This window comes from Mesoplodon mirus (genome assembly GCF_964341445.2).
Source record: "Mesoplodon mirus genome assembly, chromosome: 9".
NCBI lineage: Eukaryota > Metazoa > Chordata > Mammalia > Artiodactyla > Ziphiidae > Mesoplodon > Mesoplodon mirus.
Genome location: NC_138985.1, coordinates 74,524,308 through 74,549,290, shown reverse-complemented (window position 1 = coordinate 74,549,290; position 24,983 = coordinate 74,524,308). Strand labels below are relative to the sequence as shown.

The following is a 24,983-nucleotide window of genomic DNA, read 5'->3' as shown; positions in this document are numbered from 1 at the left end:
ATGAGTTGCTCCACCTGAGCCAAAGAAGTTGCTGAAGATTAAAAAGGGGCGAAAGCCACTTTTTGGATTCTACCAGGAAATCCACGCAGAGCTATAGAAACACTTACCTTAGTCAGGAAAGCCACACAAACTCCAGAGTAGAAAAAGAAAAGAAACAAAGCCCCTAGGAAGGTCCTGGCCCTCAGCCAGATGTAAAGGGAATGTCACTTGTGACCTTTATTCTCTTTGGGATCTGTGGGTTCCAAAGAAGCAGAACTGAGATTATTAAAATTAATTGTGAGGGGCTGGCACCAAGCACAGAGGTCAAAAGGCATCAAAGAGGAGAACACCCTACTAGATGCAGGCTGACGATGAATTCATTTCAAGTAAACCCAACCCCCTGGGCAATTCACCATGTGCCAGGGACTGAATTCAGCTGAGGGCTCTGAAGGCCCATTATACTTGGGTGTTGCAGACAATGCAGAGATGATAACACTACATAATGCTCATCATCTTCCTCCCAGGCATGTTTCCACCTGGTGGCCTTCACCTAGTTCAAGGCATCGCTCTCCACCTCACTGCCTGGGCCAGACGTCCCTCACTCTCACATCCCTCATCTAGTCAGCAAAACCTGAAGACTTCACTCCCTAGATATTTTTAAATCCCTCCCTCTTCAGTAGAACCTCTGAGGTCCTTTGCATGAACAGCCAGCCTTTAAGCAAGCTGGCCTGTGACTCTCCAGCCTCAGCTCTCTCAGACCGTCCTTCCTGCTTTGCACCCCATGCTTGGGGCTCTGCAGTGCTAACCTGTGATGCTTCATGAGAACTGCAACAGCAAACACAATCAGAAGGCAAAAGACAAACAGGGAACAGTGTCTGTAACGTATATGAAAGTGCAATGGTTTCCATATATATAATATATATGTATATATATATGTATATATAAAATATATAAACTGCTATTATAGATCAGTAAGAAAATACATGAGCAGTCCAAAAAGATAAAGAATACATAAACAAGCATTTTTCAAAAGAAAAATATACGTAGAGAGAATAAACATAAGGGGAAAAGTCCCAACCTCAACAGAAACAAAAGAAATATAAATCAAAACAATGACATATTTTCTGTCTTTGTTGGTGTAGTGAGGAGAGAATAAAGACCTATCCTATGCATCTGATGAAGCCCAACTGTCAAAGAATTTCCCATGGGAAACCTTGCTACCTGAAAAAGTCTTTAAAAAAATGTATATAACACTGACTAAGCAATTACTCTGGTATGATTTTATCCTAAGGAAATAATTAGTAGATTGGAAAATGTTTTCACTTTGGGGATGTATAACATAGTGTGGGTTTTAATAAAAAATATATGGAAATAATCCAAAGTTTCAACAATATGGTATTTTTAAAGTAAATTCCATGCAATACGCTGTATGCATTATTTAAAATGGAAGTGTGGACACATAATTGTGGATATGAGACAAATGTTTATTGGTAAATGTAAAGAGAAAACAGTTTATAAAAATGTATGACAGTATTTTTTTATTTAAAAAATGTATAGGCATAAAATACCAGGGAGAGTATGTACTAAACTATAAATATTGGTTATATCTAGAATAGAACTGGTGAGAAAATTGGTGGGGAAGCCTTTCTACATTTTTTTCATCTTTGAACAATAAAAATGATTTACTTTTATAATAAAAAGTGGTTTAAAAATAACTCAAACAAAATTGCCAAACAATGTTATTTATTACTGAAGGCAAAGACTTGAGCAACTTAATTTAAAAAATAAAGCCAACAATTTACTTCAATCTAGAAGACATTTATTCATGTTCTATGAGCCAGGCATGGTTTTGTGCTTGGTGTAGGGAACATGACATTAAAACGGTAATTCACATAGTTGCTTCAATAAACCTCATGAAATTCCAAGTCAGGAAAATTCGTTTGATTTATGAATCTTGACTACTGTGCCAAAGCTATTTTAACGTTCATTAAGTTAGGTCATATAAAGAAAAAACATTTAAAAATTAAATGATACAGTTACACAAATATACATGTGTCAAAACTAACTGAACTGCACATTTAAGATCTGCACATTTTGCTGTGTGCAATCATACCTCGAAATGTGAAGGCAGAAAAATTAAAACATCCATAAAATAACACAAAATATTTTACATTTTTCATCTTGAATTTTGAATGGCTCTCTGATTTTGAATCAATTAAAAACCAAACACAGGAGTACTTCCACTTCTGGCTCTGATGGAGTAGAGAGAAAGCCCCTCTTTCTGGCCACCTCTCACTTTCTCCCCACACTTATCTTCTCCACCCCCTTCCCCCAAATTCTCAGACACCCCAGTACTTATACTTTTATTTATGCAAGCTTCTTAGAAAAACGAATCATTTTGCATCATGAGAAACTTCTCAGGCTGACCTGAGAACAAAGCAATCAAAATCACATTAAAATTATACCACGAGTTTTCCATAAGACTCATTAAGAAGCCATGAGAAAACCAGTACCCCAACCTGTTGTGAAATCGCAGTATAATGTTTAACCAATTTTCTGTCTTTGGATTATTTCCCCACCACTAACTTCGTTTTCCTCACTGACAGTTTCACTTAATTTCTTCAAGGTGATATAATAAAAAAGTGAGATAAAATGTGCCCATGGGGCTTCCCTGGTGGCGCAGTGGTTGAGAGTCCGCTTGCCGATGCAGGGGACACGGGTTTGTGCCCCAGTCCGGGAAGATCCCACATGCCGCGGAGCGGCTGGGCCTGTGAGCCATGGCCGCTGAGCCTGCGCGTCCGAAGCCTGCTCTTCGCAACGGGAGAGGCCACAACAGTGAGAGGCCCGCGTACCGAGAAAAAAAAAAATGTGCCCATGGTCCTTTAGCCACCCCCTACTGCTCTGTTTCCTGACTCTTGCTTTCCCAAGTCCATGGGTACCGGGCTCTCTTCTGCCCACTGCCACTCCCTTCCTCCCGGCCATTCAATCTGCGCTCTAGAATCTGCTGAATTCAGTGGCGAGAGTACCAGGAAGGAGAAAGGAGCCTAGCCCCCTTATTCATACCTGGCCCCTCCCCTTCCCTCCCATCCACAACATTGCTTTGGGAGCGGTTTTGCGCTTGATCGCCCTCTCTCCCAGCCAGAGTTGATGGGTCTAGAGAAGGCAAATGAGTCCTTTCGTGGAGAATTGTAACTGAGTTGGAGAGAAACTTGGCTCTGCAACATGTAAACTCAGGCGCTCTTGGTGGCTTTCAGGGTTGAACCTGGGAAGGGAAGATAGTCCAAAGCCAAAGGGAAGAATGAAGGGGAGGCTCAGAGAAAAACAGCGAGGATACCGTTCTGGATTTCTTATATGCCTTCCTAAGGCCCCGTGGCTTCTCTGCCCTTGGCATCCATGAGCTACTGTAATACTCTTCCACTGAAATTTAGGTTTTGCTCAAGCTGGTTCCCACAGATTCCTGTAACTTATAACCAGAAGAGCCTAAGGAAGGTGCCAGGCTTCTGCAGCTCAGTTTCGTGGCCTCGGAGAGCCTCACTCCCTTAAGAGGTGAGCACATTCCCTGCCCCCAGTAACTGCACCGGCCCCCTCAGAAAAGCCCCCCTGCTGCCTGAGCTGAGTTAGCCACCTTTTGGCTCTGTGCTCCCCGGCTCTCCTGGCATAATTCTTCCATGGCCTTTAGTCCTTCAGCCTGTGGTCACTCACAAGCCTGAACTAATTGATCTTATTCCAGGGCAAGGACTGGGTCCCCCCATTACAAACCCCTTCATTCTTGTTATCATTGCCGTGTTAACTGGGGTCAAAAATTGCACACACTGCCAGCTTTTGTGAATAAGATAACAGCTTCCTTATTTTCTACAAATGATGGAATCTTCCTTTCATCCTGTGGATAATGTATATTGAGGTCACCCTTTAAACGTGCCAATGAGTAAATCTCAGTCTCTGTGAGTTTCAGTTATCTTTCTGGGGTGATCAGGTCTGTTGGATAAACACTCAACCTTCCAGATCCCCCTACCTTCTCCTTTTCAAGATGGCATCTGGGTGTGAGGAAATGAGGAGATTTCAGGGTGGTGGGAAAGAAACTGGGGAATTCTAGTTCAGACCTCCTCCCTTGCAGACCTGCTGCATCCCACATTTTAGTCTGCCACAGTCACCTCATGCAGCTGAGAGATTCCTGTGATGGGGTCCTCTCACTGTCCCAAACAGCAAGCAGGGTGAAAACCTCTCTGCTCCCGGCTCCCCCTGCAATCTTTCTAACACCTAGGACCCTCAGTTTGACTGGAGGGAGAGAAGTTGTATTATATATGTCTGACTGCTTGGTCACCTATCTCTGCTGTCCTTCTCCTCTACTTTGCTGGCCCAGAAGGGACAGGCTTCCCCTTCTCCTTTTTGTCTGATCTGAAACCCTCTTGTGTCATTTTCTTCTACTTACCTAGGCCAGTAAATCTCGAGGCCTGGCTGCCCTAGACAAAGGGTCCCTGGAAGGAGTTACATGCTAAACTCTCTAGGCTTCAATCAATATGAAAGCTGCAGGACAATTAAGAGTTAGAGATTACCAAAGATAAAAATAAAAACATGCTCAGCTAGCACTAACTGAAAAAATGAATGATGAAAGAATGGATGAATGAATTTCTACCAAACAACGTAAAGAAAATCTGGATATATCCAAACACTAGTACACTAGTAGAGATAAATAAAACTTTCACTGTGACTTTTGATATCAAGCATTATTCTGTCACACTTCGCAGCTAAAAATAATAGCACTTTCATATAATATCTCATCTGGCAGTTGTAAGAATCAAGTAAAGAAGAAGAGAGAGAAAGTGCTGTGAAGCTTATTTTACAGAGGGAGAAACTGAGGTTCAGACTGCATCAAGATGCACAAGCAACACAAGGTAAGCAGACTTCCAGTTAACTTTCTCTTCACCTGCGTATGACATGGCACCATAATAATTATTGATTGATATAAAATTACTTCTGAGATGTATATCTAATAATACAGAGCTAACTCTTGTTTATTTGGGGAATGCTTATCCAGAATATCAAACTATTCTGAACATAGATGACAAACTACAGAGGCTTTAGGGTCAAAATAAATGCCACAGTAAAACCTTTAAAGATCATATGGTCCTTGGGACTTCCCTGGTGGTGCAGTGGTTAAGAATCCACCTGTCGGGCCTCCCTGGTGGCGCAGTGGTTGAGAGTCCGCCTGCCGATGCAGGGGATGCGGGTTCGTGCCCTGGTCCGGGAAGATCCCATATGCCGCGGAGCGGCTGGGCCCGTGAGCCATGGCCGCTGGGCCTGCGCATCCGGAGCCTGTGCTCCGCAACGGGAGAGGCCACAGCAGTGAGAGGCCCGCATACCGCGAAAAAAAAAAAAAAAAAAAAAAAGAATCCACCTGTCAATGCAGGGGACACGGGTTCGAGCCCTGGTCCGGGAAGATCCCACATGTCGCGGAGCAACTAAGCCTGTGTGCCACAACTACTGAGCCTGCACTCTAGAGCCCACGATCCATAACTACTGAGCCCGCGTGACACAGCTCCCGAAGCCCACGTGCCTAGAGCCTGTGCTCTGCAACAAGAGAAGCCACCGCAATGAGAAGCCCACGCATCGCAGCAAAGAGTAGCCCCTGCTCGCTGCAACTAGAGAAAGCCCGTGCACAGCAACAAAGACTCAACCCAGGCAAAAGATAAAAATAAAATAAAATTAGAAAAAAAAAAGATCATGTGGTCCTTTGATAGATTTCCTTGAGCTCTCATTCAAAGCCTATTTTCTCTTTTTTTAAAGTGAATCATAATTTGTTTGGTTTTCAGCCCACAAAAGAATGAAGGTATCACATGAGAGCAAGGAAGCATATACACTGTCTGTAAGAAGTGAGGGAGGAGACAAAAAGACTATGAGAAGCGCACACAAGAACTATGAAGGCATAGCCATCTAGAGCCAGCCAGTGAGGAGAAACAACCACGTTCACTTGGGCGAACTCCAGGCACCTGTAGTCCAGATGTTTTAGGGGACAGAGCACAAGTGGGTTCCTCAGGAAGGTTGATCTTGCTTCTACTTTACCTCTTTGTTCTTTTTGAATGACATAGTCAATGATTGTATTAGTTCCCTATTGCTGCTGTAACAAATTACAACAAACCATAGCTTAAAATAACACAAATTTATTGTCTTACAGTTCTGGAGCTCAGAAGTCCAAACTGAGTTTTGCAGTTTAAACTGAAAGTGTTGGCAGAGCTGCATTTCTTGTGAAGGTTCTTGGGGAGAATCTGTTTCCTTGCGTTTCCAGCTTTTAGAGGCTGCTTGCATTTCTTGGTTTGTGACGGCTTCTTCATATCACTCCAACCTTTGCTTCCATTGTCACATCTCCTACTCTTACTTTGCCCTTCGGCCTCTCTCTTATAAGGACTCTCGTAATATGTTGGGCCTATCCAGGTAGTCCAGAGTAATCTCTCTAGTTCAAGATCTCTAACTTAATCACATTTGCAAAATCTCTTTTGCCATGTAAGGTAACATATTCCCAGATTAGGACATGAACATTTTTGGAGGGCCATTATCCAGGCTACCACACTGAAAAATGAATTTCATAACCAATTCTAAATTAATGTCACCATTTCATCCTCTGAATGTATTCCCTCATGGCAGGGAAAAGGGAGGCAGCCCAGTACTTGTTCTCCGAATGGCCAAGATAAGGTGTTCAGCAGATTTTACGAAAGGCAAAAAGAGGAATACAAACTGAAATAAAAGAGCTCGCTCAAATATGTAAAGTAAATATACAAAAGGACTTTGGCTTTACTGTTACAAACCGGAAAGAAGAAATGAAAGCCAGTATATGGCATCTGGAGTGGGGAATGATCAGCCCTTGGGCTGGGGTTTCCCACACGTTGCCTCATGACAGCAGCCAGACACAGGGCTGATGTTGGCTCTGATGCTCTTGCTCAACAGTAAGAGCTTATATCATGTTGCTAATATGGAAATAGGGGTGCCCCAAACTTTACACAATTTCTCAATCCAAGGGGATAAGTTTAAAGAAGAAAACGTCAGTTCATGGGTATTTCACATCTGTGGAATATGGAATAAGAAGTTGAGAAAAGTAAGATCTTCCAAACTATGAGTTCTTCACCTGGGATCCATGAACCCCCAGAAAATAAATAAATGGGTTTCAAGGATCCATGATGTTTTAAAATTCACATGTACAAATTAGTGTGTTTGTATATGTGCTTTTTTTCCCAGGAAGCGGATCCATAGCTTTCATCAGATTCCCAAACGGGTCTGTGAGTCTATAAAATAGAAGATATTTTATATCAGGTGATCAATAAGGAATAGAGAAAAGGCCTCATGTCATTAATTACTCATACAAGAAGTAGTTTCATTTTATCTATGAAATGTACTTAAAAGTCAACATAGGAACCGATCTATGCAAACTCTAGAGCTCTGCCTTAGCACCCACTCAAGGGCAGAGTAATACAAAGAATGCCTGCCCCAATACAAGCTTCCTGCCCCATGGAACTGGTAGGTTCATGAATTTCCCAAGGAGGGGCTTTCCATACAGCTGCCTGTTCTATCATGTGATTGAATAATGACAAAAAGCAAAAGTGATTTAACTATATTTAAGTAAACTGAAATGCCAGGTGGCACTTCGAGTCCACAGAATGTAAACTCAGAGAGGGTGGGAATCTTTGTGAGTTTCCTTAACTTGATGGTTACAACCTTGCCTGGCCATAAGAAGGTCAATAATAGGTGATCAAGAAATATGCATTGAATTAAAGAATCAATAAAGAGTTTTCTAGAACTCTATGAATACTGTGAGTCCAATTATATTAGGCTGATTTTTTTTTAACATCTTCATTGGAGTACAATGCTTTACAATGGTGTGTTAGTTTCTGCTTTATAACAAAGTGAATCAGCTATACATATACATATATCTCCATATCTCCTCCCTCTTGCGTCTTCCTCCCACCCTCCCTAACCCACCCCTCTGGTGGTCACAAGCCACTGAGCTGATCTCCCTGTGCTATGCGGCTGCTTCCCACTAGCTGTCTATTTTACATTTGGTAGTGTATATATGTCCATGCCACTCTCTCAGTTCGTCTGACCTTCCCCTTCCCATTCCCCGTGTCCTCAAGTCCATTCTCTATGTCTGCATCTTTATTCCTGTCCTGCACCTAGGTTCTTCAGAACCATTTTTTTGTTTTGTTTTGTTTTACATTCCACATATATGTGCTAGCATGCAGTATTTGTTTTTCTCTTTCTGACTTACTTCACTCTGTATGACAGTCTCTAGGTCCATCCACCTCACTACAAATAAATCAAATTTTGTTTCTTTTTATGACTGAGTAATATTCCATTGTATACATGTGCCACATCTTCTTTATTCATTCATCTGTCGATGGACACTTAGGTTGCTTCCATGTCCTGGCTATTGTAAATAGAGCTACAGTGAACATTGTGCTACATGACTCTTTTTCAGTTATGGTTTTCTCAGGGTATATGTCCAGTAGTGGGATTTCTGGGTGCTATGGTAGTTCTATTTTTAGTTTTTTAAGGAACCTCCATGCTGTTCTGCATAGTGGCTATAACAATTTACATTCCCACCAACAGTGCAATATGATTACCTTTTCTCCACACCCTCTCCAGCATTTATGTTTGTAGGCTTCTTGATGATGGCCATTCTGACTGGTGTGTGGTGATACCTCATTGTAGTTTAGATTTGCATTTCTCTAATGATTAGTGATGTTGAGCATCCTTTCATGTGTTTCTTGGCAATTGGTATATCTTCTTTGAAGAAATGTCTATTTAGGTCTTCTGCCCATTCTTGGATTGGGTTGTTTGTTTTTTTAATATCGAGTTGCATGAGCCGTTTATATATTTGGGAGATTAATCCTTTGTCCATTGATTCATTTGCAAATATTTTCTCCCATTCTGAGGGTTGTCTTTTCATCTTGTTTGTAGTTTCCTTTGTTATGCAAAAGCTTTTAAGTTTCATTAGGTCCCCTTTGTTTATTTTTGTTTTCATTTCCATTACTCTAGGAGATGAATCAAAAAAGATCTTGCTGTGATTTATGTCAAAGAGTGTTCTGCCTATGTTTTCCTCTAAGAGTTTTAGAGTGTCTGGTCTTACATTTTGGTCTCTAATCCATTTTGAGTTTATTTTTGTGTATGGTGCTAGGGAGTGTTCTAATTTCATTCTTTTACATGTAGCTGTCCAGTTTTCCCAACACCACTTATTGAAGAGGCTGTCTTTTCTCCATTGTATATCCTTGCCTCCTTTGTCATAGATTAGTTGACCATATGCGTGTGGGTTTATCTCTGGGCTTTCTATGCTGTTCTATTGATCTATATTTCTGTTTTTGTGCCAGGACCATACTGTCTTGATTACTGTAGCTTTGTAGTATAGTCTGAAGTCTGGGAGCCTGATTCCTCCGGTTCCATTTTCTTTCTCAAGATTGCTTTGGCTATTCGGGGCCTTTTGTGTTTCCATACAAATTGTGAAATTTTTTATTCTAGCTCTGTGAACAATGGCCATTGGTAGTTTGATAGGGATTGCATTGAATCTGTAGATTGCTTGGGTAGTAGACTCATTTTCACAATGTTGATTCTTCCAATACAAGAACATGGTATATCTCTCCATCTGTTTGTATCAACTTTAATTTCTTTCATCAGTATCTTATAGTTTTCTGCATACAGGTCTTTTATCTCCTTAGGAAGGTTTATTCCTAGGTATTTTATTCTTTTTGTTGCAGTGGTAAATGGGAGTGTTTCCTTAATTTCTCTTTCAGAGTTTTCATCACTAGTGTATAGGAATGCAAGAGATTTCTGTACATTAATTTTGAATCCTGCTACTTTACCAGATTCCTTGATTAGCTCTAGTAGTTCTCTGGTAGCATCTTTAGGATTCTCTATGCATAGTATCATGTCATCTGCAAACAGTAACAGCTTTACTTCTTCTTTTCTGATTTGGATTCCTTTTATTTCTTTTTCTTCTCTGATTGCTGTGGCTAAAACTTCCAAAAGTATGCTGAATAATAGTGGTGAGAGTGGGCAACCTTGTCTCATTCCTGATCTTAGAGGAAATGGTTTCAGTTTTTCACCATTGAGAATGATGTTGGATGTGGGTTTGTCATATATGGCCTTTCTTATGTTGAGGTAAGTTCACTCTATGCCTAATTGCTGGAGGGTTTTTATCATAAATGGGTGTTGAATTTTGTCAAAAGCTTTTTCTGCATCTATTGAGATGATCATATGGTTTTTCACCTTCAAATGGTTAATATGTTGTATCACATTGATTGATTTGTGTATATTGAAGAATCCTTGCATTCCTGGGATAAACCCCTCTTGATCATGGTGTATGATCCTTTTAATGTGCTGATGGATTCTGTTTGCTAGTATTTTGTTGAGGATTTTTGCATCTATGTTCATCAGTGATATTGGCCTGTAGTTTTCTTTCTTTGTGACATCTTTATCTGGTTTTGGTATCAGGGTGATGGTGCTCTCGTAGAATGAGTTTGTGAGTATTCCTCCCTCTGCTATATTTTGGAAGAGTTTGAGAAGGATAGGGGCTAGCTCTTCTGTAAATGTTTGATAAGATTCGCCTGTGAAGCCATCTGGTCCTGGGCTTTTGTTTGCTGGAAGATTTTTAGGCACAGTTTCAATATCAGTGCTTGTGATCGGTCTGTGTATATTTTCTGTTTCTTCCTGGTTCAGTCTCAGAAGACTGTTCCTTTCTAAGAAAGGTTGTTCTATGAGAAGATAAACAAAATTGATAAACCATTAGCCAGACTCATCAAGAAAAAAAGGGAGAAGACTCAGATCACTAGAATTAGAAATGAGAAAGGAGAAGTAAAAACTGACACTGAAGAAATACAAAGAATCATGAGAGATTACTGCAAGCAATTATATGCCAGTAAAATGGACAACCTGGAAGAAATGGACTTTCTTAGAAAGTCTTCTTGGTGGCTGCAGCAGCAGCCTTTGCATCTCATGCCCGTCTCTAGGGTCCACGCTGATAGCTGCGGCTTGCGCCTGTCTCTGGAGCTTGTTTAGGTGGTGCTCTGAATCCCCTCTCCTTGTGCACCCCGAAACAATAGTCTCTTGCCTCTTAGGCAGGTCCAGATTTTTTCCTGGACTTCCTCCCGGCTAGCTGTGGTGCACTAGCCCCCTTCAGGCTGTGTTCACGCAGCCAACCCCAGTCCTCTCCCTGCGATCGGATCTCCGAAGCCTGAGCCTCAGCTCCCAGCCCTGCCCGCCCCGGCGGGTGAGCAGACAAGCCTCTCAGGCTGGTGAGTGCTGGTCAGCACCGATCCTCTGTGCGGGAATCTCTCTGTTTTGCCCTCTGCACCCCTCTTGCTGCGCTCTCCTCCGTGACTCCAAAGCTTCCCCCCTCCACCACCCCCTGTCTCCACCAGTGAATGGGCTTCCTAGTGTGTGGAAACCTTTCCTCCTTTACAGCTCCCTCCCACTGGTGCAGGTCCCATCCCTATCCTTTTGTCTCTGTTTATTCTTTTTTCTTTTGCCCTACCCAGGTACATGGGGAGTTTCTTGCCTTTTGGGAAGTCTGAGGTCTTCTGCCAGCGTTCAGTAGGTGTTCTGTAGGAGTTGTTCCACATGTTCCACATGTAGATGTATTTCAGATGTATTTGTGGGGAGGAAGGCGATCTCCAAGTCTCACTCCTCCGCCATCTTGAAGGTCTCCTAGGCTGACTTTTTAATTTCTTTTACCACTAATAAATTTATTTGGTTTTATTAAAAGCCACATATTGGCATTAAATCAAAAATTTTCATATTTTATTATAATTGTTTTCATTCTGAATGTCTGAAAGCTGTTCATTGAAAAATTTCATCTTTCATCAATGCAGTATTTCCTTATTTTTATTAAAATTTACATATGAAATAAAATGGGGAGAAAGGGCCACTACCTGATACTTTGCATTCATAATCATGTAATTTAGGACCTCTGACTCCATGGAAATAAAAGATCTAAGTTTCAGAGCTATCAATGACAGGATGAAAGCCTTCAGCTGTTGCTGGTTGAGAATGAACTATTTCCCTGCATGGTGGAATTCAGGGATGTCCTTCATCGTGCTGTGTATTAATTGGATTGTTTTTGGTATAGCTTGTTTAAGCGTGGCACAGATCATTTCCACATGGGTATCTTGAGTCAGGCTGGCCTTCTAAACCCACAGTTCTGTTTTAAAGTCTGAGCACTTTCTCACATCAGAGCAGAAGGGAAGTTTCTGAATCAAAAACTAAGTGGATTTCTTATCTCATGGCCTGCAGCCATAAGGTGTGCTAACTTCCTGAGAGAGATGTCTCACCAGAACTTTTAAAGAGAGGCACCGGCTGGGTGCTTTACCTTCATTGGTCAGTTTGCAGGAAGATGCCTTCAAAGGAGCCATGTTAAAGGAAACACCCAGTTAGATGGTCCCATTCTTTTTGGCTTGTATACTGGGAAGGTAGATGCATTGCTGCTACAGAGCAGTGAGGAGGTGGTGTCTCCAGAGAGGCTAAACCACTCCTAAAATGTATTCCAGCAAAGCAGGGAACACCAGGGTAGCAAATGGTCTAATTAATGGCCTTCAAGAGTCTAGTCCCAGGAGAAGATAGAGGGATGAGGGTCTGAAGAAGGGTCATTCTTGGTCAGAGCAAACTGGGCAGGTCTGCAGTCTGCAGAGGAATCAACTTTGCCATCTTATTACAAAAACCATGACAAACTGGAGGAAATTGCACGACTCTAGACTTCACCCCCTGACAACATAATACTATCACTTCTTGTTTTCTCTCTACACAGTTGTGGGACTGCATCTCAAATTCTGACTTGGATGCTTGACCCTTATTGCATCCTTTGCTGATCTGATTCCACAGCATTTGCACTAGGGTTTAGTACTAAACCCCAAATTTATTGCCTTCAATGCTTTTCCTTTTGCATAATAGTCCTGAGAGCATTTTTTAAAATAGCTTCGTCTGTTTCACTGTACTGCCATAATATATCTTTAAATTTTTCATAAAGTTTTTATAATATCTTACATTTTTTTGCCTTTTGTTTGCTCCCTTCTTTCCCCCATGATCATTTATTGAATACCTGCCATGAGTCAGGTGCATGTTCTATGGTGATGGAGCTAAATAACTTGGATGCTGATGTCATCAGCATCCAATGGGGGGGCGGGGAGAATCAGGTGCCCACACTAATGGCCATGCCACAGAGGCAAGGGCCAGTGGAGGCTTGCCTGAAGTGTCGTGGGAACACTGAGGATGGAGCAAACACTTGTGCTTGGCAAGGGACACAGAAAGCTTTTGAGAAGAGGAGAACTTGAACAAAAAGAAGTTGTCCTGGAAACAAATCCTCTTATCAAGAGAAGGATATTTCAGGCAGAATGACAGCTCATGCAAAGGCACTGAGGCATGAACAGCGGCATGTCTGGGGACATCACTGGTAATTTGGTGCCACCAGAACATAGGGCACATGGGAAAGTGATTAGAAATGTGGCTGGAGGGATGAAGCCTCCAGACAATGAGAAGACATGTGGGCCCTTCCAAGGAATTCACTCTTTATTTGGTGGGCCATAGGGAGCTTTGATGGGTTGTAAGCATCAGGGTAGTATGATCTATTGTGTTTTTGACTAAGATTGCTAATATTCTTCAACTCTAATTTTTCCTTTAATTGTACTCCCTGTATCTTTCTTTTTCTTTAAAGCCCATAATATTTATTCTCATTATCTATTTTCCAAAACCTATAAAAGTATATTCATCCCCACCCTCTCTTCCCTTCCATCACCCTCCCATTGGAAGCACTTGGCAGGAGTTTAGATATAGATTTGCATACAACATTTTAAGCACTTGTTCTGTGCCAGGCACCGTGTAAAGCAATTTCATGATCTTCTCTCTTCTCCCCTTACTGTCTGTCCACTAACTCTTTTTTTTTTTTTTTTTTTTTGCTATACGCGGGCCTCTCACTGCTGTGGCCTCTCCCGTTGTGGAGCCCAGTCTCCGGATGCGCAGGCTCAGCGGCCATGGCTCACGGGCCTAGCCGCTCCGCGGCATGTGGGGTCTTCCCGGACCGGGGCACGAACCCTTGTCCCCTGCATCGGCAGGCGGACTCTCAACCACTGCGCCACCAGGAGAGCCCTGTCCACTAACTCTTAACACAATGACTGGGAATATCGAGGAGAAAGCTTTGAACCGAATGAAGAACTCCAAAGAAGCCTGTAATATACTGCTCTGAGCTCACCCTGTGCATCTGGGGCTCGTGCAGTAAAATAGTGTACACTCAGCTCAAGGCAAGTTCTTAAGGTGATCTTATATTTAGCCACTTCTCCTCTCAGACCATTTGACCATGACTGCTCTAGTCTTCTGCAATTGCAATGTCCCATACCTTCCACACGCACCTTGAAGCTGCTTTTTAGCCTTTTGTTCACAGTTAGCATGAAGCTTAGTGCATTTTACTTAGGCTTCCTCCATGAAAATATCCCCGGAAGAGATTTAACTAATCCATATTTTTTAATATAGTGGCAAACTCCCCAGTAAGTCAGGACCTTGTCTTATTCATGATAGTCCCCTGATCACAGGTTAGCCTGTCTCATTTCAATCTCAGCTGTGGTATTGGTTTTTGCCAATTTGTGTTTCCATGAGCTGTCCAGGACAAGAGTTGGAGAGAAAAGTGCCTTTAGGGAGCATCTGCTGCCCATGATTCAAAGAAAACCCCACTGGGAAGAATAGGACAGGCCAGTGTGCCTCATTCCACTTTCCAAAAACTCATAATGCAAGGTAATCTTACATATTCAATTCAAAAAGAAAAATATTCACATGTATTTATATATAATATACATGGTAGGCAGTTGCCTCCCAATATTCTATTTCTCCTTCTGTTTAGACCCCTGATTTTTAGCAGAGCATGTTGCCATCAGAATAAGTGATGGCAACTTCCCTTAGTTAGGAGTGGTCATATGACTCTATTTCCCAGCACCCCTTGTAGCCAGGTGTGGCCACTGAGATGTATGCAGAAGTGTTGGGAGATTTGGGGGAAGAAGCTCTTTATAAGGAAATGTGTGAATTTCACTAGCCGTCTTTTGCTTTCTTCTACTGCCGGCTTGGAACATAGACATGATGGCTGGAGCTCTAGCAGCTATTTTAGCCATCTAAGGTCTAAAATTTTCTGTCCTACTAGTTATAGGATAGTAGGACAGAAAATAAAAAGCTTTGGCACCTGAAGGCACCATGCAACAACCATAACAGCCTTGAGCTGCCTACCCCTGGACTTCTTTTATCTAAGAATGAATAAAAGAATGAATGAATGAGCTTCAAGCTTATTTCAGCTATGTTTATTTTATTTTGTTCTGTATGTGCATTCAAACTCAAGTTTACACATTGGAGATCTAAGTAAAAGTAGTTTAAGTCTACCTTCCTCCCAGTCTATAGCATATGGGAGTCTAAAGCATATGAGAATCAATCTACGATTGATATATGAGAGTCCTAAGCCCTCCCCAAGATACCTGTGAATCCCTGAGCATGTAAACTCCTAGTCCTTCAGCTTCTGGAGTTGTTATTACCTGTGCCTCCTTTGCTCTGTCCTGCTCTGATCCAAACATGAAACTTGTTTCTTCATTGATTTCCACAAGAATCCATTCAGGATCTTGGCAAAGTATCATCTCTCACATGGCACAGCAAACAACTTACTGATCTATATTGAACTTCCTATTAGCTCAGGTCTTTTCACCACCCCACTTCCCAGCACTTCTCTTTTGGCGCTTCAGCCAGGAAGACCCCAGTGTCTCATTTGATCCTGCTTCTCCCTTCTCTGCACCTACTTCCTTCCTTTTACATCCAAATTCTACTGCCTCACTTATAAAAAGTAGCCCATGTGCCACATCTCCTTTACCCAAATTTACTCTCAGGTGCCTGGCAGACAAAAGAAGTTCTATTTAATAGAATTCACTCTCCTAAGAAGGCAGTTGTAGTTGTAAATGGCATACCTCTGCCAGTGAGTGTGAACGTAGCTCTAAAAATCTTAAGAACCTCAGAGTGCACGAAGGAGTGGGTGGGGTGTATGGGGAGCGGGAAAGGAGTGTTGGAGCAAAGATCTGCCTCTGTGTCTGGGTCACTCTGCACCCTTGCCATTGCTACATTGTTAACACATTCAGGATCACTGGCTTATTTCCTGGTGTGTGTCTCTTCCTGCTGGAAACTACCAGTGTACCTCTTGGGAGGTGGGTTTCCACATTCTCTCTCACCATGTGGTTATTTCCTACATTACATCTGCAAGTTTCTCTCCTACCAGTGATAATACGCTTGGGTGGCCACTCCTCTGGGGTGTTCTGAATTTCTACTTTGTATCTACTCAAGTGCGTTACTAAAATGGACATTCCTTTAAAGATTCCGAGAAAATATATAAAACATGTTAAAATCCCAATACTTGAGAAGGATAGTGTTAATTCATTGTTAGCTTTAAATTTACCTAACATTTACTGTTAGGTTTTTTTCATTCATGTTGTCTCTTTAATCCTCATAATTTCCCTATAATATTGGCATCATATACCCCATTTTGTAGTTAAATAAACTGATACCCAGAGAGATGGATCAGCTTGCCCAAGGACACACAATTAGTAAGTGATGAAACCATGATGAAGATGAAAGTGCCCCTGATTCTAAGCCCAGAACTCTTTTAATTAGCCGACATGCACCCTTGTCATGGATTAATTTACCGTTTCCCTAGCAGAGAGCAGAGACGTGAGGTAGAATAAATAAACCCTGACTGGGGAGGAGGGGTCAGCAAAGGATCTGGGCTTGGTGTGAACCAAGGGTCACCGCAGAGAATCCTGGGAAGCCAGAAGCAAGGGGAGGGATCCTTGGTGTCCGAAAGAGGAGGAAGTCAAAAAGAAGAGGCGCTTTTGAGAGAGCACCAGATTCTACAATCTCTCCTGTCACCCAGGTCAGTTTTTTTTTTGTTTTTTGTTTTGTTTTTCTGATTAAGGAACTTGCTGTGAATGAGATGGTTCAGGCCAATGCAGTTCAAAAAATAGTCAGGAAGCATATTCAAACAGAACAAGTCAGAACCACTGGTGTAACATTTGAGAATTATAAACCCTCAGCCTTCAGTAGCAGCTGGACAGAGTGTGATCCGAATCGAAACTCTCGGAGTGAAGTAAGTAACAAAGTGCTCCAAGGAAGAAATCTCATTTCCCAAAAGCAGATTTTGAGAAACTCAGAATGGGAGCATCTGACACAGGTGTCCTCAGGGGACATCGTACAGGGTCCAACAAGTCGTTAGAAACCATTGGCAGGTTCAGGGCCTTTGAGCAAGTTTTACAGAGATTCTAATAGGTCATGCGCACTCAACGCTCCAGGAGCACAGGCAGCCCTGTCGGGGAGATGAGACCAGGCAGTCTGAGCGATGCCTGTGCAAACAGTAGGAGCCCTGAGCCTTCGCCTCGGCGACCGGCGACCGGAGGGAGGGTTTGTTAATGGTACATGGGCTCACGCACTCCCTTCAGCATCAGTTAGCGAAATCACTTCCTGACTTCTGTGTTCCTCTTTTGACCCTGCCAAGTAGGAACTCACCTAGCACGAAAATCACTTCCGTTTAGGGAAAACCTACTATATGTCAAATACTGCCATGACATTCCCCAACAGCTGAAGAATCTCAGCCCTGGAAATGGTAAGGGACTGGCTCAGTGCTATACAGCTAAGCCCGGGGTTCCCAGGGCAGCCAGCCCTGCCCGAAGCCCCAGCATCTCAGGCGGCCTCAGGACTGCCATCCCTGGGGTGCTTGTGGGTGGAACTGCCTGGGTCATGCACACATGACCAAGGATCTAAAACTTGCACGCAGCCTAACAGTGAGAAATGCCTCTCACCCTGAGGTGTCCCAGTCCTGCTCGCAGCCATAGACGTAGACCAGGAGACCCTCAGGAGGCCCAGAGCCAGGGCCAAATGCTTTTGCCGAAGCTGTGTGAAGATTCCTCACCCACCTATGGGTTAACAAACTAGACTCTGCTCCTGGAGGGCTGTCCTGCACACAGACGGTGTTTGATAAATGCAGCCTTCAGTAAATGCAGCCAGTATCATTTTCCTATACCTTGGTCTGCAACTACAATGGGCGTCTTAGAATTCTCTCGAAATCTGGCCTGGGGTGCAAATTTCATCATACTCCTGCTGGGATAATAACCAAAGCTTTGATTTACCGAATCTTCTTGCTGGGCACACTGCTTTATAGTATGAATACATCGTCTATTTTAGTCCTTCCAGCAACCCTGACAAATATTATTATAATTACAATATAAATGAAGAAGTAGAAGAAAGTATAGAAAGGTTCCATCACTGGTCTAATACATGACTCAGAAGTGAACAATGGACAGAATAGTTGAACATGTGTCTTTTTGTCTTTCCAGTCAGTGCTATTAATAACTCTATTATCCTGCCTGCCGAGGAATTCTCTGGAATTTCTCTAGGCCCTGACCCCTCTGTTGGTCCTGGTGACCTCCAGAGCTTCCCTTGGCCACAGGGTCGGAGACCTTGTGAAACAGCAGCTCAGCCTCAAAGGAAGCCACGGGTCCATGGTGACCAAGGACATCCATGGCATTCACTGGCCTAACCAGTGCTGGACCCTTAAGTAGGGAAATACCCTGGTGAGTGATATCTCTGCTGCAGATTCAGAGATTTGACAAATTGGTGTTTGTTAAACTAATGCTCACTCAAGAAGTCTTCAAACCATAAAAATTGGTATTTCCTACCTCCTGGAAAGAATACAACTCTAAAATTCTACCTGCTGCTTAAAATGCTATTCCTTAAGTAAAAGCAGGAGGAGGAGAAGAAATGTCTACCAATTTTGATAACTTTTATAATATTTTATAAAGTTTATGATAAGCTTTCCTCAGAGCCTAAACAGGGAGAATATTAATTGCATGATCCCCCAGGCTTATCTAGATTGCGGCCCTTTGCCCCACTCCCCTTACCTCGTCAGAGAACGGCTTGTGACTTTGCTGTATCCTATTTTAGAACAAAGCATTTAGATTATATGTCTTTTCTCTATCTATGATCTGGTTTAGTTTTCAGTTTGTTTGTTTGTTTGTTTTCTTCTTGGAAAAACAGCATTCAATTCTCATCTTCAAAATAGAAAATCAGTCTTAAAAATGAACAAATCTTTCGCAGGTGAGGGATGTAAACAGACTTTGAAATTCTGGAGAAAAGAGATGTATCGTGTACAGCCAAGTAAATATGAATTGGTTAATTACAGCTCATCTTTTTTCTTATTAGATTGAAAATCCAGCCATTTTGACTGCCCATTACTGTCCCACTGTTCCTTTTCTGAACACCAATAAATGGCCTTGGGAAAACTTGACCCTTCAAGGAATAATCCAACTTCTCCAGAGGAAAATAACTACTTGACCAGAATATTCTTTAACAACAAAATAAGGAGCCCAACCTCACCATATAAAACTGTTTAGAGCAAAACTAAACTTCTGAATACAACAGATTATAATTTCTACAGCCTGTGAACACTGCTGATCAAATTGCTAAAGGCTGCTGTTTTTGTGGTTGAAGTTTTCTTCTTCGGTTTTACTTTTAATTTAGTTTTGTTTTGCAACAACGAAAGAGGAAGTGCCACCTAACCAGGCCGCGGGACGATTCCAGCAAGCCTCGAGTTTCCCGGGGTTCACAGCCACAGACTTCAGCCAGCAAGTGCAGAAGCACTTGTTGCTGCCTCAGCTGCAACCTGGGTTTTTCCTTGTCTTGCAGTTTGTAGCTTAGAAGAACAGTGTGCAAGGGACTCCAGCTCTTCCCAGACCCAGGCCAGCGTGGCTCTCTCTCAGGGCTCTGCCGTAGTGAAAAATGTGTATGTGAGTGTGGTGTGTGTGTGTGTCAGAGAACGAAAGAGAAGGGGAGAGAGACTGATCGATTCTTCGGCCTCAACTTCAGCATCCCTCAGTCGGCCGCTTCTGTCCCCAGGCTGGTGTCTTCTAGTGCAGTAGCTCCAAGATGAAGTCACCCTGGAAAATCCTTATGGCCACTCCTCTGTTCTTTCTCCTGACCCTTCACACCTTGGCCTCTCCAGCCTATGACCACCAGCCCGGCACCAGACGCTCCAATGGCCAAGTCTGTATAGGTACGTAAATATTCTGTGTATTTTTAATGTGGATATCATGGGGTCAAATCCCTGGCTTGCATAGTAAATCACCTATTTAATGACATCCGTAGCTATAAGATTGCAAGTAAGACACCAATGACCTTACCAGCGTAGAAAAATTTTGCTTCTTAGAGTATGTGTTCACACTACATGCACATATGTGTGTATAGAAGCATGCTATATAGTTGCTAGTTTGAATTAAAAGTCTTCCACCTCATTGGTGATTGGAATTTTTTCCCCCTGGATGGGCAACTATAAAAGCATGAAATTCTTTCCACCTTTCAGGACAGTAGGCAGCATTACACAGTAGAAGGAAGATGGACTTTGACCTTTGAATTGCTGCCACCTCCTCCCCCTCTGCTCTGTCCCTTACAGTCTGAAACTTGGAGCCACTTAACACTTCCATGCCTCTGTGTTCTTATGGATGAAATGAGGCTTATAATACCCACTTCATGGCGATGTTGTGAGAATTGAGATCATGCATGTAAATTTATGGTATTTGCACACAGTAAGGATTCAACAATCTTAGTTTTCTTCCTTCTCTCAGTGAGTACAGAGATGGCAATGAAAGGACAGTCACCTGGAAACATTGAACTTTGACTGAGATATGACTTTCACTTATCTTTTATTGAAGTATTTTACTTCAAAGTAGTTGTTGTTGTTTGGCGTTTTGGGTTTTGTTTTTCGTTTTTTTTAGGGGGGGCTGTTTTTTTGTTTGTTTGTTTTTTTGGAGAGGAGTAAAAGTAGGGTAAGATCTTTGATATTCATGTTATACCTGGAGATTCCTGAACAGGGCCAAGGGCTTTCAATGGGTCAGTCCATGGAGCCAAGGATACTCAAAAGTTTGAGTAGTAATTATTCAATGAGCAGATCTCAAAATAAAATTCTGGTTTAAGAAGCCAGAAAAAGAACTCGAGGGATAAGTATGGTGGCCATCTCTTACAAATGAAAAGTGTGGATACAGATTATGATACATATGAATTATTTCTGGAGACAGTACAGAAAAATATCTGAATTAGTCCTATTTCCTGAAAAACCAGGATTTCCAGTCATTATACATGTTAAGGAACACATCTCTGGTTTCAAGGTCTTCTTTTAAATTAAAACCTTAAGACCCAAATTCCCTGCGAATCTATTCTCCACAGGCCTGGAAGCAGAGGTCTGTGGCCCCATTGGAGCCATGCCTGGGAGGTTATCCCCACCCACTGTTTGGTTCCGTCAGATAATTATTTACCACCTATTTTCTCAAAACAAACACCTAAAGCTTGTCAAGTGGAAATGCACTTGAGAAAGGCTTAAGTGGAATCAGTTCTACTTCTAGGATGGTTGCATAATCTGAGATACTTGGCCCTCCACCCCTATAAAGTAGACATGAGATACTCATTCCCTTCCCTGCCCCATTCCCACTGAGGCATAGAGAATTACAAGGAGGTGTTGAGGGGATTCTAGGATGCGGTTGTTCTGGCTATCTATTATTGCATAACAAATTTTAAAATAACCATTTTGTCATACCATGATCTTGTGGGTTGAGTGTGCACCTTCAGCACCAGCACGCCCAGCAGCTGTGGGGATTGGAGGTGTCTCCTGAAAGGGGACCTGGGGGTGCTCTTAGGCACTGGCCAAATGTGGAAGTGTCTTAGGAAGCAGCAAAGTAAACTTACTCGCAGCTGGTGGTAAGAGGAAGAGCCTCATAGAGGGGGTGGGAGAAGAGGAGGAATTGTCATTTGGACTTCTGTTAATCCCAACAACTTTTTTTTTTTTTTTTTTTTTTGCGGTACGCGGGCCTCTCACTGTTGTGGCCTCTCCCGTTGCGGAGCACAGGCTCCAGACGTGCAGGCTCAGCGGCCATGGCTCACGGGCCTAGCCGCTCTGCAGCATATGGGATCTTCCCGGACCGGGGAAAGAACCCGTGTCCCCTGCATCGGCAGGCAGACTCTCAACCACTGCACCACCAGGGAAGCCCAATCCCAACAACTTTCAAATGAAAAGCAGGACTACACGCCGTCCAACTCATTGGCTCCCATAGTCCAGAGTTTGCACGTAAGAGGTCAACCCACACAGAGATGGACTCTTCTTTTTTTTTTTTTTTTTTTTTTTTTTTTGCGGTACGTGGGCCTCTCACTGCTGTGGCCTCTCCCGTTGCGGAGCACAGGCTCCGGATGGGCAGGCTCAGCGGCCATGGCTCACGGGCCCAGCCGCTCCGCGGCATGTGGGATCTTCCTGGACCGGGGCATGAACCCATGTCCCCTACATCGGCAGGCGGACTCTCAACCACTGCGCCACCAGGGAAGCCCTGGACTCTTCTTCTGGCTGTCATCTAACATCCTGGCACAGAGAATCTGGGCTAAGTCTTTAGCTCACTGAACAAGAGGCAGGGGAGAGTGAGGAGAGCTCCCAGTGCAGATGTGGCTGCCAGGGTCACGGAGGGAGGGGGCAGCTCTCACAGAAGTGGGAACTCTTGTGACTGGAGAGATACTCCACAAGGAGCCACTAAGTTATTGAGTGATTGAACCAACATCCCCATCATAAACAAACAACCCCAGCTCCTATGCCAAGAAGGACCTTTGCAGTGGGGAACCAACCAGCAGATCTGGAGGGCATGGCCTTGAACATATTCCAAAATCAGAACTAAGCTATGCAAAGCCCCAGTGGCCTCTTTCCCAATTTACCATAATTCCTTTGCACTGAACTGTACGTTCATTTGATCACTAAGTAAACTCTGATTCTACTGTGCTGGAACAGCCAGGGCCCCTTTCTGCCACTTTTCAAATGTTATGAAATCAATAATAAGCCATGTTCATTTTTGCAAAACATTATTTTCTTTACATGGCTGATTTAGGGGCAAAGTAATCCTTATGTTTCTAAGTCATTGACATTTAAATTAATTCACTGAATTTTGGGTTTTTTTTTTTTTTCAAGGAAGCTTTTTAAAGCACTTAAAAAAATTTGTTTTTCCCTCATTCATGTTTGGTTAAATATATAAAATGCCCTCAGAGTCCGATAAAACCTCCTCCCCCCTGAACCACATCACACACACAGTGGTCAGAGATGACTTTATAGTTTGAAAGATAAAGGGGATGACACGATCCTAAGCTTTCAACCAGCATGAATGGTAAAATGACAATGTCGCTGACAAAAATAGGAAAGATTTAGACAGAGCCAGCAGAGAAGATTGAAAATTTATGATCACAATTTACATGTACAGAAATTTCATTTTCTCTGTTTCTCTATATCGGAACACTTGTTCATAAGCCACCACCATTGCTGCTGAGGGCAGAAAACATTTCATCTTTCCACTCATGTGTTTAAATTTAGTCTCCTCTGGATAATTCAGGGCTCTCTTCCTTTTCCCCTGTCTTAGGGTTGCTCTCAGTCCTTGGGGAGGGCTCGTGTATCACCCTGACACGGTTCTCGGCCCTCAGAACTCCCACAGTGAAGTGTCATGGCTGGTGCAGCTCATGGGCTGTTCTCAACAGAATCCATGGTCACTCCCTGCTGACAAGCTGCCCACCTCCCCCATCGCGGCCCCTGCAGACCCTTGAGGTGTAGCCAGATGCCCACTGGTTCCCAGCTGCAGCTGCAGCCCTCTGCACTTTGTCCCTCACTCTTCACACTTGCCCTCTCCTTAATCCCCTACTTTTATTTTTAGATTATCACAGAATTTAATCCCAACCTTGGCACAGATGGTAGGTTTCTGATCATCTCAATTTTCACTAAACTCACCTTTGCCTTTTTTTCTTTTTTTCCTGGATTGTTCTGGGGCATAACCCTGAAGAGAAGGACCACAAAGACGCTCTAGAGAGAGGTCCACAACTCTGTGAAAGGTCCCAAAGTGAGCAAAACCAAAAGAATCCAAGTGGGCAGTTTGCTTTTCCTTAAGGAGAAAGTGAAAAATTTCTTTTTTGGTGGGAAGGGGTGGGCAGTAAACTAGATCATAGTTTAAATGTACTATGAGAAAGAGGGGAAAAAAAGAATGTTGCAAAGCATTAAGCAGAGTAAAATCCCCGTAAAATTATATATAATGTGCCTATCTCTCTATTTATATAGCTGTCTTCCCAGATAGGATGAAAAGCAAAATGCCAATAGCTGTTCTATGGTTATCTATGAGTGATGAGGTTACAAATGATCTGTAATCTCTTTTCAGTGCATTTCTGAATTTTCCACATTTTCTAGATGAGCTTGCAAAAACAATAGTAAGACATGGTGGTTAAGAGCAAAAGAGCTTAAGCTCTGGGGTCAGACTGCCTGGATTGGAATCCTGGCTCTGCCACTCTGTACATATGTGACATTAAGGGCACAGTTTCACCCTCTGTACCTTGTGTCCCCTATCTGTAAGATGAGATTACATGGGACCTGCATCCTTGGGTGATGTGGAGGGCTAATGAGTAAATACACATGAAGGACTTAGAACTGTGCTTGGTACATACTAAGTACCCAAAGGGGTTGTGATTATGGATTCTTTTGGAAATCAGGAAAAAAATATTGAAAATAAGCTATGGAAGTCCTGCATTTAAACCTATCATAAGGCAAAGAGGCCTGAGTAAACTGAATAATTACATGTGAATCTACATCTTATGTAAATACAAATTCTCAAATCTTGGATATCTTAAGGAAAGATTCACTTATGAAAAAAGATTTCATAGTGTATTAGCTTTCTATTGCTGTGTAATAAATTGCCACACATTCATCAGTTTAAAACAACATAAATTTATTATTTCATGGTTTCTGCACATGAGAAGTCTGGACATAATATAACTGGGTTCTCTGCTCAGAGTTTTACAAGGCTGAAATCGAGATGTCACATGGGGCTTCATGTGATGTGAGACTCAGGTTCTCTCACAAGTTCACTAGTGGTTGGCAGAATCCAGGTTCTTGGATTTGCAGGGCTGAGGTCCCA

At 42.7% G+C, this 24,983-nt stretch overlaps 1 protein-coding gene across 2 annotated transcripts in view; it reads left to right on the top strand.

Moving 5' to 3' along the window:
* The first annotated feature begins 19,629 nt into the window (after positions 1 to 19,629).
* Positions 19,630 to 24,983, top strand: part of AOAH (acyloxyacyl hydrolase) — a 180,101-nt gene continuing 174,747 nt past the window's right edge. For both annotated transcript variants that reach the window (XM_082632566.1, XM_082632567.1), the window contains exon 1: positions 19,630 to 20,065. In XM_082632566.1, coding sequence (XP_082488692.1) covers positions 19,939 to 20,065 — 127 coding nt within the window. In that variant the 5' untranslated portion in view covers positions 19,630 to 19,938. The remainder of the gene's footprint in view (positions 20,066 to 24,983) is intronic.